At 54.4% G+C, this 14,435-nt stretch overlaps 2 protein-coding genes across 2 annotated transcripts in view; both read left to right on the top strand.

Annotated features, from left to right (window-relative positions):
* The window catches only part of DHDDS (dehydrodolichyl diphosphate synthase subunit), a 38,315-nt gene extending 28,819 nt beyond the window's left edge, over positions 1 to 9,496 (top strand). The window contains exon 9 of the mRNA XM_070079029.1: positions 7,302 to 9,496. Within this exon, the coding sequence (XP_069935130.1) occupies positions 7,302 to 7,541 (240 nt within the window). The 3' untranslated portion in view covers positions 7,542 to 9,496. The remainder of the gene's footprint in view (positions 1 to 7,301) is intronic.
* A 1,036-nt stretch (positions 9,497 to 10,532) lies between these two features.
* Positions 10,533 to 13,955, top strand: HMGN2 (high mobility group nucleosomal binding domain 2). The gene is made up of 6 exons (XM_051856829.2): positions 10,533 to 10,762; positions 11,516 to 11,560; positions 11,716 to 11,745; positions 11,978 to 12,028; positions 12,719 to 12,814; positions 13,123 to 13,955. The coding sequence occupies exons 1-6, from the start codon at positions 10,748 to 10,750 to the stop codon at positions 13,156 to 13,158; spliced, it is 273 nt and encodes a 90-aa protein (XP_051712789.1). The 5' UTR covers positions 10,533 to 10,747; the 3' UTR covers positions 13,159 to 13,955.
* Positions 13,956 to 14,435: the final 480 nt, after the last annotated feature.

The raw sequence follows: 14,435 nt of genomic DNA, 5'->3' as shown, positions 1-14,435 counted from the left end.
TAGATGAACATTTAAAAAATTATTTATTTATTTTGCAAAAAGCCAAACCACTTCCAAAGAGATTAAAAAACAAAAATAGCATTGTCTTTCCATTGTATGAAGTTATGTGTGCCAAGGCTTGAAGTTCTCCTTTTACCTTTTTTTCCTAATTTGTTTATTTGAGAGACAGAGCTATCTGTTGGTTCACTCCTCAAAAATGTATGTGACCAAAACTAGGAGCTGAGAGTACCATCCATGTTTCCCACATGGATAGCAGGAACCCCAGTAATTGAGCCATCACTACTTCCTGCCAGGATATGCACCAACAGGAAGCTGGAGCCAGAGCCAGGAATCCACCGCAGGCACTCTGCTGTAGAACACTGGCATCCTAACCACCAAGCCAAAATGCTGCTCTTCTGCTTTGACGCTTGGTCACCAAATCTTGAGGACAGAGTTTTACTAGAAGGCGTCTTACTAATAACGGGGGTGGCAGGTGGGGTGGGGGTAACACTGAGGGGCCACCATGGCACTTTAGTTGATTTCATGTAAGCTTTCTTATGTAACTCTTGATATCGAGTAGGTTTGGGTATCCTCATTTTTAGATATGGAAACAGAGGTGCAAAGAGCCTAAAACTGTCTCAAGGCACAGAACTAGGAACTGGGATCTTACAGCTAGCACAGTTAAGCCTGCTGTGCAGACGCCCAGGAGAGCTGATGTAAGTCAGGGCTTGTCAGTCTCCTTGGTGTCAGGGCCCCTTTGGAGAATAATAAAAGCCTTGGACCATCATCCATGGAAAATGGCAGACCACTAAGACACAGAGATTACCTTCAGGGTGGTTCATGTAACCTGAGAAATCTGTCCATGGACATCAAGTCCAGAACTCCTGGTATCAGTCGAAGTGTGAAGGCTTGATCAGTTAGTCTCAGAATATGAGGAAATTGAAAGGGGAAGTTTACAAGTTGAAAGAAAAACAGTAAGATTCAGTTATCTGAATGACTGAATGAGGAATGAATAGCATATTTTTTCACAAGACCCAAGTTCCTTCTGAGAACTAGAGCTGTCCTTACCCTTTTTTGATGGAAAACTTTCTGAAATGTTCCTTACACATAGTTCATCGATACCTGCTATATAGCAGATACTTGCTAATGTGGTAATGATTAGAATAATCACATTCTAATGATAATGATAATGGTAACTATAAGCACTTGTAAACAGTGATGTCCTTAAAGGTGGGGCTGTATCAAGATACGTGGCTTTCAGATTTCTTATATTTTTTTCTGTGTTCTCCTCTCACTTGCTACTGCTGTCAGTGGCTAATTTTGACTGTGTCTCCCTCCTTTTTTTCTTACTATTTTATGTAAATAAAATAGCAAAATAGTAATAATACCATAAACTCGATTGTAGGTAAGGAAGCAGCTAATTAAGCATGTTAGAATTATGTTTAGAGGGATGGGGATTTGGCCTGGCAGTTAGGGCACAGGTTGCAATGCCTGTATCCCACATTGGAGTGCCTAGGTTCAACTCCTGGCTCCGTCTCCTGCTTCTAGACAGTGCTGACCCTGGGAGGCAGCAATGATGTCTCAAGTGGTTGGTTCCCTGCCACTCTTGTGGGAGACCTAGGTTGAGTTTGTGCATCCCAGCATCACTCAAATAAATGAAGAAAAAATTTAAAAAAAGAAAAAGAACTATGTGTACAAAGAGAGTAAATGGACTGTGTAAGAAGCTCCAGGAGCTTGGTGGCTGTGCTCCCATGTGTGGATATTCTTATCTCTAATTTGGTTGTTCAGTTGCCTTTTATTGTAGTTTCAGGTTTCTCAGATGCTTTGCACATGGTTGTTGGAGGAGTTACCTCAAATTTCATTCATCCAATAAATACTCTTTGAGTACCTGGAATGAGTGAGGTACTGTATTAGGCACAGGAGAGACAGGTGTTAGCCGGCCAGACAAGATGTGTACCTTCCTGGAGCTTGTGTTCTCGGTTGAGGAGACAGACAGTGAACCGGTATTCAAGTAGGTAAGGTCCTTTTTGATTGTGGTCAGGCAGTGAATGTGCTAGGAAGCAGTGAAGTGAGTGCAAGGATGTTGGGCTGTCAAGTTTGGGTCTTGGAAGAATGGAGTAAGAGGGCCGTGTGCCTAAGTGAGGGGGCATGCGATGAGGCTGAAAGAGGAGTCAGGCCCAGCCCTACAGGACGTCATAGGCCATGGTAATGGAATGGAAGGATTTGAATTAAGAAATGACAGGGTCTCATTAGCATTCTGTAAAATTCACTCGGGATTCTCAGGGAGCAAGAGACCAAACTCCTGCAGTAGCCAGAGTTAGAGGGGATGGGCCTCGAGGTGGGGGTGAAGTGCAGAAGGGGAGGTGATGGTGAGGGAGGGCTGATGGTGAAACTCCGGCAAGGTGACAGCCCTCCACAGACGGGATTCATTCTGGTTACCTGAACACGGTTCTCTGACATGCTTGGTGGAATCTGTTCTAAGGTAACACAAACTGGAAAGCAGACATCACCATTACTTAAGAGGTTTATTGTTAATGGTAAAGTTGGTAATGTGATTTTGAAACTTTCCTATGTTTCTTGTAATGTAGAACAAATAGCTCTGAATACTGATGTTATTAGGAGCCAAGACATGTAGGCTGTGGCCTGGCAAGGTCAGAGTGGAATATGTGAGTTCCATGTTGTACTCTGATCATAACTGCAGACATTATTGAGTTCTGACCATGTCAGGTGTGGTGTCCCTTACATAGATTCTGTAAAGTGCTATAAAATAGATAAATTACTATTGTTGCTCCAGTTTTTAGAGCAAGTTTTTTTGTTTTGTTTTGTTTTGTTTTGTTTTTGTGTTTTTTTGACAGGCAGAGTGGATAGTGAGAGAGAGAGACAGAGAGAAAGGTCTTCCTTTGCCGTTGGTTCACCCTCCAATGGCCGCCGCAGCCGGTACGCCGCAAGGCGGAGGATTAGCCTAGTGAGCCGCAGCGCCGGCCTAGAGCAAGTTTTAACAGAGACACTGACTGTCTTGAAGCCTTCTCCAGCAGTGCCCCTTAAGAGGCCCAGCCTGGCTTTACCTACCCAGGATCCCTCAAAGCTCTGTTTCTAAAACTCTTAGCACCTTAGAGAAGCGCTGAGGGTCAGTGCAGACTAACAGCATGCTCACCGGGCTGGCCTCAGACTAGAAATATCTTTTCCCACATTCCTGTCGTGTACCGTGTGCCCACAGTGGCCTTTCCACAGTTCCTTTGTTCCCATACCCTTCCTTTCCTACCTCCACATATCTGCTCTTCTCCCATCACCAAGTTCCTGTCGTCAAACTCTGAGCTGCCTGTCTGAGCTGCCTGTCAGCCCTGTGTGTACCTTTTGTCCGGAAGAACAAGGCAGAGAGCAGGAAGCAGTCTCTGACCTAGAGCTGCCTGGGAGAAGACTGCTGGTGGATGCTGAGTGTAGCTGGGGCTCAGCTGCCAGGTGTTAGGGCCTAGACCTTGGTATCTGAAGGGGCCACAACAGTCCCCAGGTGGCCACCTTGCCTCTGGCACAGAAGGTAGCAGGGAGGAAGGGCAGCTAGGGAATCAGGCCAGGGAAAGGGGGCAGCAGTGCAGAGTGATCCTCGGTGACAGGTTGCATGGGTGGGTTCTTGGGGCCTCACTGATGGAGATGAATAGGACGTGCCGGTGCACCTAAGCTCCCAGGGTGACGTCGCAGAGGGGAACTTTGTCACGGCAGAAACCAGACTGGGTCAGCCACTGTCGTTCTAGTGCTCTTCAGGTCCCTTCTTCCCCTCCGGAGAAGTTAAAACCTGGAGTTGCATTCCTGACTTGGAATCATGGTGCTGCCTGCTAAGCTATGTGACTGACTCATGGCTACTTAGCCCTTCATTTTCCTCATCTATAAAAGAAAAGAATTTTAAAATTGATAAGAGTACCTACCTTAGAGGTTTGTGAGAAGGATTCAGTAAGCTAACACATCAAAGTGCTGAGTATTGTGCCTGGAACAAAGGCCATTGTCAGAGAATGGTGGTTAAAAGTGTTCCGTGTGTGTGTTTGGGCCTTCATCTGACCTCACCCGCCTACAGGAGAGCCATACACAAGCAGTACCATGGTCATCCTGTGCCCAGTACAATGCCCTGGGCAGGGAAGCCCCAGGGCCTTCAGAACATCACATTTCCTGCAGAAGGCACTCTCTGTCTTTGTGCTACTGACCTGGGCGTGCTGGTTGTGGCTTTGGGGAGGACTTTCCATTGGTGAACAGGTGTTCTGAAGCCCAGCACCCTCAGCCTCTGCCCAGGCCCCAGTGAGGTGGTGGAGGACCTGAGGATTTAAGTGCCAGAGGCCTGGAACATACATGCCCTGCTTCTTCCGTGGAGAGGACCAGCGCGGAGAGCTGTAAGGCCCAGGAGGATTACGGTGACGTTTCTCAAAGTGAGGTTCTTGGAGCCCTTGCGCCAAGACTGCCTAAGTACCAAACGTCACTGAGGAAGGAAATAATGCCCTCCTTTTCCCAACTGTCCGTCCCACAGGGAGAGTAGATAAATGACCAGGAACGGCCAAGTTGAACTCTTAGCACTTCTGTAGCTTTGAATTTTCCAAGGCTGACTACATGAGAACTTAGAGCATCTCTGAGATTGGGAGGGTAGACCCTGACTACGTGGCAGCTGGATAGGAGTCTAGATGCAGGTCATCCCTGGAGAACAGTCGTCCTCCTAAGAAGTCACCTCCTGAAGAAACCAAGGAAACTTCAGCCAGTTGTGGCAGCTCGGACAAGTCCCTTCCCATCGTGGCCTGTGTCCTTGACTGCAAGACGGGGAGGTTGGAGCTCATGGGCTTACGGAGCTCTCCCAGCTCTCCTGTCCTAACAGTGACAGATTCCCTGCTGGGCCAGGCTCTGCCTTGGCCACAGCCTCCATTGCTGGCCTTTCATCAGAGGTCACCATTTGGAAGAAGCCTCAGAATCACAAGGAGCCTTTAACCAGCTCTGCATTTCCTCCGTCAGTGGCTAGGTGACTCATCCTTTCTGTCCAGAATTTAGCCCTGGCCACACATGGTGGTGGTAGAACAGCAACAGTTAATGCCCAGGTCCTAGGCTGGGCATTCATCATCTCATTTTTCTTAGACAAGACAGGGGTGGAAACTGTTACCCCTTTTTGCAGACTAAAGATGTATTTATTTATTTGGAAGGCAAAGCAACAGGGAGAGAGAGAGAGAGAGAGAGAGAGAGAGAGAGATATCAATCTTCCATCCACTGGTTCACTCCTCAAATGGCAGAAACAGCCAGGTCTAGGCCAGGCCAAAGCCAGGAACCAGGAACTCTAGCTTGTTCTCCCACATGGGTAGCAGAGCCCCAAATACCGCTCCCCAGGCACATCAGCAGGGAGCTGGATCAGACACACAGGAGCTGGGACGCAGAGTGGCACTCCAGTGTGGGATGCTGGCCCCATTTTGCAGATCTAGAATAGCCTCAGAGAGGTGAGGCTGTCTTTAGGACAGAAACTTTTCAAACCTCAGTGTGCCAGGTAGACTTACTCTGACCTGAGCAGGGTCTTCTGTTTTGTGCCTTTCCCTGTTAACTCTCACTGCTAAAGTACTCTGTACACCTCACCTCTGTCTGATTCCTCCCCATTGGTGAAAGGTCAGCTCAAATTCTGCCTGTCCATGATGTTTCACTCCTTGACCTCCGCTAGCCATAATTGCTGTTTCCTCTGAACGTGCATGGCCCTTCCTCTTGCCTCCATTCCCACATTCTACCTCGTACCACGATACTTCATGGACCTGGCTGTGTCCTAACCAGCCTGTAAGCACCTGGGTTGCTGTGGATGGGACCCAGGGTCCCCCATGATCAAGGACAGGAAGAAGCCCTTCCAGCACATGGAAGCTTCTGCAGCAATTGCCCAAGCCTGTGGTAGTCAAAGCTCCACATGGGATCATTGTAATGTTAACAAGAAGTATCCTTGAATACCTGAGACCATTCAAGAGCCTGCAGTGGGGATTTTTTTGCATTCATATGGTGAACCGTCATTGCCTAGAGACCTCAGCAAACCACTTCTCTGAGCCTCCATGTCAGTCTCCAACACACAGAAAGTACCTCCCTCATGGCTCATGGTCAAGTGAGACAGCAGATGAAGTACTATGCCTAGGAGAGAGTCTAGAAAGAAGACAGAGCAGCCAAAATGCCCACAGGCTCATTAGGACAAAGACACATACACAGGGTACCGTGATAGAAGGTAGGGAGTGGTAAGGGCCATTTGAGTATAGGGTACCTCCAGGCACCCTGTAGGAAAATGGTTTCTCACACACAGAATAGGTTTGGCAGGAGGAGATTGGTGGCCAGTTAGACTGGCAGAAAAAGAGCATTAGCAAGGCCTTGGTTCTGCTCCAAAGAGATTTTCCCCTCTCCTGTGCCAGGAGTGTCATCCCTGCCCTCCTGGGCTCATATGGTCAATGGATTGAGTGTTTCACATGTACAGGGTGCCCCTAGTGCCCTGGAGGAGGAGCACAGTCCCTGCCCTGTTTTTGTCTGGAGAAACACAAGGACTGAGAAGTGCTGCGGGGCCTGTGATCACTACCTGAGGTCAGCACTGGTTTCCGGGCCCTGAGGCTCTATCACACCTTCCAGGCTTATTTTCTAAGAGAGGGGACGGTGGACACTAGCACCTAGTCTGTTGGGCACAGTGTAGTCAGTGGCTTAACAGAATGGAACATGCTTCTCAGAATGTTCCTGGGAGGGCTGTATGCTTGTGGCTGGTCTCCATACAGGAGGTAAATGTAGACCCACAGCCTGGACAGCAGTGTAGGGAGTGGGGAACATGGGAGACCAAAGGAAGTGAGCAATAGTGCCCCAGACAGGAACAGGACCTTCCTTGCCGCAGACAGTAGACAATAATAACATGCCAAATTGCTGTTTCTGTCTGAGAGCCTGCTAATATGCTAGAGAGGATTTTGCATATATTATCTCTAATCCTTAAAACCACTCTTCAAGGTAGGCACAACCCCCACTTTACAGATGAAGAAATGAGGTTAGGAGAGGATTTGGCCAAAGCCACAAAGCTAGTTGGTGGGGGAATCAGAAGTCAGACCCACATTTGCCTGAGAAGAACTGTAAGGAATAGAGATGCTTCCACACAAAACAAAGATGGACCCAAAACAGCCACTGTCGTGCCTGTCCAACAAGGGCACCACCCACTGCACACCTACTCCCTAGCGTTCCAGATCTGGTACAAGCTCTTCACTGTTCCACCCTACTTGGCCTGCCCTGTGCCCCACCCCTCCCTCCTCCTTCCCAGTTCCACCCATGCCTAAAAGTGATCTCCCCACCCCGGTCCCCCTTTTCTCCAGCAGAAGGCCCGAGACATGTATGCAGAGGAGCGGAAGAGGCACCAGCTGGAGAGGGACCAGGCTGCAGTGACAGAGCAGCTGCTGCGAGAGGGGCTCCAGGCCAGTGGGGACACCCAGCTCCGACGGACTCGCTTGCACAGACTCTCAGCCAGACGGGAAGAGCGGGTCCAAGGCTTCCTGCAGGCCTTGGAGCTCAAGCGGGCTGACTGGCTGGCACGTCTGGGCACCGCATCAGCCTGAGTGAGGCTGGCTGCCTGCCACTTTGTCCTGCCCTCTGCCTCCAGGGCCCCACTCCCCTTTCATTTTTTGGTGAAAGGCACCTCCCTCTTGAGGAAGAATTGTCTTCCCTTTGCTTGGCAGGGGAGCCCCCGAGGCCAGGGCTGCGGGCTGTAGATATCTTTGGACTGCCTGTGACAGTGGCCCCTGGGAAGGGTTGAAGAGGAGTCTTCCCCCAAGGCCAGTAAACCCAGCTGTGCTCACCTACAGGTCTGGCGAGCAGGGCGCCACAGTGCATTGGCTGCCTGCCCCTTCCGCCTCTGCCACCACTCTCTCTGTGCTCCTGGACGGACTTTTCTTGCAACAGCACATCCTTCAGCAAACAATTGCAGGGAAGAGGGCACCCCCTCCCTGCCCGAACCATAGCCCTTCACCCATCCATCTCCGCCTTCCCCCTGACTTGCACGGAAGATTTGGCTCTACCTTGGGTCGGCTGGTAAATAGCTAAGAGGCAGCCAGCATTATTTGGGCAGGGAAAAAAGGGGCAGGAGCGACTGAAAGAAAATGTGCCCATCTGCTGCTCCTCCCCTTGGCTCTCCACCTGGGATTTGCTATTGAATCTCTACCCCCTCCCACCACGCAGTACTGATTGCTCACTGAAAGGCTCAGCGCCCCCAATGGCGCGCGGAAGCCAGCCGGGTGATTACAATCCAATTACCTATTGTCGACTCAGCCCACACAAGCTTTTCTCCTCCTCTCGCAGGGCACGGGGCCAGGCTCCACTCCCAGTGGGACCGGCTCCCTCCATGGCTACAGGGTAACAGAAGGGCCTGTAGGCCCTGGTGAATCGAATGCAGCACCGGCCTACTTCCTGGTAACACATCAGGACTGAACAGAACCAGGCACAGTTCCTGTCCTCCTGGTTCAGTCATTGAGGTTTCTCGGCTTCTGACCTGGCTCCCCAAGAAGGCCCTGAGACGATTGACTTCTCAGCATGGCGAGGCTGTTCCAGGCGCTCTCTGCTGGTGAAGGCCAAGGCTGCCCAGCAGGAGGAAGAGGGCAGAGTCAAGGAAGGCTGTGTCCTTTCCCTCACCTCCCCTGCCAGGCGTCGCCGCTGAGAGGATTAGAGCCTTTGAAGAGCTGTCTGAGCGACTGCTCCGGCGGTTCCTGCCCGGGGCTGCCCCTCGGTGTCCCCGCTTTCCTTTCTGCAATCTGTTTCCCTAGTGCCTCCCTCCAGAGGGGAGGTGGGATCTTGTAAGCAGAGTAGACTGCCGAGCCCCCAAACTTCTGAGACCCGAACCCATCCTTGCCTTTCTGTGCCTAGATACCTGGTGCCACAGGCCCCTTGGCCACTGTCCCTGCTTCCTGAAACAAGCATAAATGCCAGACACTGCGATTGAAAAGCCAATCAACTCATCCTTTGGCAAGCCCCCTACACACCTGGCACTCCCCACTACCAATCCCTGGCACCATGTTCCCGGAGAGCAGGTGCTGTACATTTTCCAGTCTTACAATGGGGCTGTTGACAGCCTTAATTAGGGAGGCATGAATTATGTGGCTATAATACAGAGCCCTACAATTAAGGCGGGAATGAGGGGCTGGAGGCAGCACACGGAATCTACCCTGTGAGTGTGGCTGGCTTTCCCTAATATGATTGGGGGACGGTGGAGATGATTAATGGAACTGGTATTTCTGGCCTGAGGTCCTGTGTTCTGGGAAAGGTACGCAGGGTGGAGCAGGGAGCAGCTGCCCCAGGAGACACTGGGAGTGGGAAGGAGAGGCATTGAGGCCATTGCTGTCCAGTGGCAGCATCTGCAAAATACTTGATTTGAACTTAACGGTTGCTTTCTGTTGGTAGGATTTGTGCAAACCAGGTGGGACCAATTTAAGTGTCCTTCCACCTGTAAGCCAACCCCCACTTTGAGGACTTTTATCCTGTTGTTCTCCTGGGTCTCATAATAGAATTTTTAAGATTCTTAGATGTAAGACTTGTTTTGCTGCTGCAATCGCCTGGCCGCCCTCCACGTGCGTTTGGCTAGCTCAAGACCAAGGCTTCCCGCTCCGGCAGGGGAGGCAGGCCCTGGAAGTGCCCTTTTGCCATCACAACACCTGTTCCTCTACTTGTCCCCTAATCCCCGGGCGCTTGTCTCCACCCTCCTTTCCGTCACCCAAATGAAAGGAAGCCAGCTTGACAGTAGGAGGGATTTCGCCAGCTGCGTCTGCAGCGCCCAGGCTTGGTGGCCGCCTCGTCGGGTGGGGGCAGCTGGGCTCCATGTCTCCAAGCTGGGTAGAGCTTAGGGGGAGGGGACTCTGGTAGGCCGTGGCAGGCGCTGTCCGTCATTCTGTGGCGGGGTCCTGGGGTTCAGTAATTACAGGGCCCTAAAGGAGCCCCCCCCATCAGCCATGGGGGGCCGCCTCAGCGTTTGGGGAGGCGGCTGAGCAACGGGTGCTGAAAGGACAGCTCCTACCTGCCCCACAGCACCCGGAAGGCACCTCTGAGCGAAAAGGCTCCCCTGCGATCCCCACCCGACCCCGAGCGGACCGCCTCCCAGGTGAGGGCACGGAGGGCTCTCCGGAGTGGCAGCGCGGGAGCACGCGCGTCCGGCTGCGCCAGGCGGGCTGCCCCGCTCTACTCCCACTTCAGCGGCAGCCTTGGCCCTGGCAACTGCAGCCCGCGCCTCGGGCGGCGCGCTTCCTGCGGCTTCCAGCGGAGCGGGCCCGAGCCCTCTCCCGGGGCCCCCAGCGGGAGCAGGAAGGAGAGCCGCGGAGATGCGCCCCGAGTGTCGCACGGCTCCGAGAAGTGGGTGGCTCGGTTGCATAAGGTGGAAGGAACTTGGTGGCTTGCACAAGCCAGCTCTTGGCGGGAGCCAACCCCCCGCGCGCCCCTCCTCGCCGAGTGCCCTCGACGCGCGCCGCCCCCACTGCGCCCCCACCCCTGGGCGCGCCGCCGTCTCGCGCGCCCTCCCCCCAGCCCCCCTCCTCACTCCCTCCAGAGGAGGTGAGTTTAAACCCCGCCCACGTGACCCCAGCTGGGCCAATGAGCGGCGGCGGGAGGTGAAATCCGGTTCTAACCGGTCCGGGGCTCCCAGCGCTATAAAAACTTTATAAACCCCCCGGAGCCCGAGCAGTGTGAAGAAGAAGAGGCGAGGACGACCCCTGGACCGACCAAAGCCCGCGCGCCGCTGCATCCCCGCGCCCAGCGCCTACGTCCCGCCGCCGCCGCCGCCACCATGCCCAAGAGAAAGGTACGTGGCGCGAGGGCCCCAGGCGCTGGGCCGCCGCCTCCGCCACCGCCGCCGCCGCCGCCGCCGCCGCCTCCCCGGCTCGGGCGCGAGAGTCGGCGCCGGCCGGAACAGGCGCTGCCGACCGGCGCGGGGGCTCGGGGCGCCGTGGGCGGCCGCGGGCTCACCCCGCGCGGCGCGGCTGCCCGCGGGCGCCAGAGGCCATATTGGAGGAGCGGCGGCCGCGGCGGGAGGAGCCATGTTGGCGGCTGTTTATCCCGCTCCCCTCGGGCTCGTCGCGCCCGCCCCGTGCCCCCTCCCCCCATCGCCAGGCCCCCTCCCCTCCCCTCCCCGCGGGCGGGCAATTCAAACCCGAAAGGGCGGGAAGGCGGCGCTCAGGGTTGGCGGGCGGGGGAACGCGCTGCCGCCAAAAAACTGCCGCCGCGAGGGGGCGGGGCCTGCGCGCGGGGCCCCGCCTCCGCCCGCCCACGGCCCCCCTCCCGCGCGGTGCGCGCGCCGCCGCCGCCCACGAGTCCCCGCGGCCGCGCGCGCGCCGCCCGGCTCTCCCGCCTTCGACGGCTGCCATGGCAACGGCGCCGGGCCCCGCCTCCGGAGGGTTGGCCAGCGCCGGCGGCAGCTGTTGCTGCTTCCTGGCCCGGCGGCCGCCGGGAGCTGGGCACGGCTGGCTGGGCTGGCGCTCTTGGGCACCGCGGCTTGCCAGGGTCCTCAGCAGCCCCTCGGAAGCGCCTGTGTCTTTTTTTCCTTGTTGTTTCGTAGGCCGAAGGGGATGCTAAAGGAGATAAGGCCAAGGTGAAGGACGAAGTAAGTTCTGTTCTCTGAGGCGGTGTCCTGAGCTCTCCCTGGGGTGGGGGCTAAAGGCCCAGGACCCCTTTCGTGGGAACGGCCCGGGTCTGGGTTGACACGGCCGCGAGCAGGTGCCCCGGGGTGACTCGCCTGTCCTGTTCTCTCTCCGGCAGCCACAGAGAAGATCCGCACGGTTGTCCGCTGTAAGTGCGCCGGGCCGGAGTGGCTTGCCCGCTTGGAGTTGATTGGTTCAGCGATCCTGATGGCGGTGGCGAGGGGAGGGCGGCTCGGTGTTGCTGGAGTGGTTTCTGCAGAGGCCACGCAGACCTTGGAGAGCGGGGGCGTTACCTCTGGTGCTGCGCTTGGGGTCTGGGTTATTGTCTTCGGTCGGTGTGTTAATGTTCTTTTTCCTCTCTCCCTGTTTAAAAACAAAAGAAACCAGCTCCTCCAAAGCCAGAACCCAAGCCTAAAAAGGCCCCTGCAAAAGTAAGTGGGGGGGGGGCAGCAGTGCTCATGTGGGGGTCGTTTTCCCGGGACGGGGCCTTTGCCTTGGGTGAGCCCAGCGCTGACTCCGTGGACGAGTGTCGTGAACTCCCTGCTTGCCCCGGTCCCCAGCGGTGGTAGCCTTGCCGTCCTAACCGAGGACTTTGTCATCAGCGTGCAGGACATTGTGCATTTGGTTAGGAGACCAATTTTGTATGCTGAAGGTCACAGCAAACTTTAGAAAGTTTAGCCTAGGTTTGTCTGTTTCAGGATGGATTCACTGATTTTTCTTTTAAAAATTGTTTATTGGAAAGAGAGCGACAGAGATAGATCTCTTCCCTCCATCCGCTGGTTCACTCCCCAGTGGCTGCAGCAGGAACCAGGAACTCTGTCCTGGCCTCCCGGTGGCTGGTAGGGATCCAGGTGCTGGGCCGTCTGCGTCCGCGGTGTGTCAGCAGGGAGCTGGAGGGGAGCGAAGGAGCGGGGACTCGAAAGCAGCATTGCAGGCGGTGGTTTGACCTGGACCCCAAGGCCCGTGCCTTATCCTCGTGTGGATCAGTTTTGCTCTCGTAAATGGGGAAGGACTTCTGCCTGTTGTTTCCAGTAAACAGTACTGCTTACACAGAGCTTTGCAGGCCGTATCCTGCTAAGGTGAAGCGGAAGGAAACAGGTCCGTTTTTCCCTTCCTTTTAGAAGGGAGAGAAGGTGCCCAAAGGGAAAAAGGGAAAAGCGGATGCTGGCAAGGACGGGAATAACCCTGCAGAGAACGGAGACGCCAAAGCAGACCAGGTACGGTGGGCGTCAGGTGTGCGGTCAGCCGCTGGCGCCCAGAACGCCCACCCCGCCCCGCCCCGCGGGTCCCAGTTTACTTGTGAGGTGTCTGCACTGCGCCCGAGGTGCTGCCTGGTGGCCACCTGATCTGGTGTTGCCTGGCCCCCGTCTGATGCAGGGCTCAGGGGCAGTGACTAGCAAAGTCAGCCTGCAGGCTGCTCTCCCAGGGAGTGCTGGGCTTGTCGAAGCGCCTGGATGCTGTAGGTGGGTTGTGGACGAAGACGGTCCTCGTAAAGGCATGCCACGTGACTCTGTTTGTCTTGCAGGCACAGAAAGCGGAAGGTGCTGGAGACGCCAAGTGAAGTGTGTGCGTTTTTGATAACTGTGTACTTCTGGTGACTGTACAGTTTGAAATACTATTTTTTATCAAGTTTTATAAAAATGCAGAATTTTGTTTTACTTTTTTTTTAAGCTATGTTGTTAGCACACAGAACACTTCATTGTTGTTTTGGGGGAAGGGGCAGAGGTCACTAACAGAAGGTCTCCGGAGCTGGATCGATGGGGGCAACACCGTCCCCTGTAGGTCTGAGAGACTCCTCTCGGCTCCCCGGAGGGATTCCCTGCCTTTGACACAGCCACCAGGGCACACACCCCGCGGTGTGGAACAACTAAATTTGATTTTATGCCCTCTTCCTCCCCCCCGTCTGCCTTCAGCATAGACTTAACTCCCTCAGACCCAGAGACCTGTGGGGACCTGACCCCAGACAATTCGGTACCAGCACGACGGGCAGTCTGGACTTCACAGGGACCCCTGCGATGGGGCCTGGAGAGAGCAGCGGTTCCTTCTCTAGATTGTGGATCTTCAGGTTGACCATTCTGCCATTTCATTTCATTTCCTGAAAGTCAGGGTCGGCTTGTGAAAAGTTGTTAAACAACATGCTAAATGTGAAATGTCAGCCCTCACTCTAAACTTCCCCTTTCCAGAGCGTCGTGGAGACTTCATTGGGTTTTATAGTGGCTTTCTGATTTTGGTCGTCCATTGAAGAAGGGAGTTGAAAGTTGTATACTGTTCACGATTGTCTGCCCATGTCCTGCCTGAAATACCATGATTGTTTATGAAAAGAATCTTTAATAAAGCTGGATACAGTTTGGCTTGGAATGGTGCCTCTGATCTTTTCCCACCAAGGGGACCTGGTTTTGCCAAGTCTGTGGGGATAGGGCGCGTTCTGGTAGAAGGTGTGGCGCTCCCGTGTACAGCGAGCGTGCCTTCATTGAGCTACAGTCCCCACTCCAAAGCTGATGGGGGAGTTGGGGGGTGTCCCAGGTGTGACCTGGGCGGTGGTTTCTGTCCTTGCTGTACCTGTTCCCTGCAGTGGACTCCCAACTGTAGATTCCTTCCGCCTGGTAGCTGGCTGGGGAGGCTCCGTGCTTCATCCAGGTGTCTGCGGAGGAAGGGTTTTGAGCTGTTGACGGGAGAAGGTGCCCTGTCTGCATGGGTCTGCCTCTGTGAAGGCCACGTGACAGGAACTTTCCTGATAGCTTCAGCTGGGAGAAGCTGCAGAGACTTCACTGAAGCGCGGGAGGTGTTGGCTGTTTGGAGTACTGAGCTCCGGTAGGCTCGGGCTGGAGTGCAGTTGGC

The sequence above is a fragment of the Oryctolagus cuniculus genome, chromosome 7 (assembly GCF_964237555.1).
Source record: "Oryctolagus cuniculus chromosome 7, mOryCun1.1, whole genome shotgun sequence".
Taxonomy (NCBI): Eukaryota; Metazoa; Chordata; class Mammalia; order Lagomorpha; family Leporidae; genus Oryctolagus; species Oryctolagus cuniculus.
This window is presented reverse-complemented; position numbering and strand designations above follow the sequence as displayed.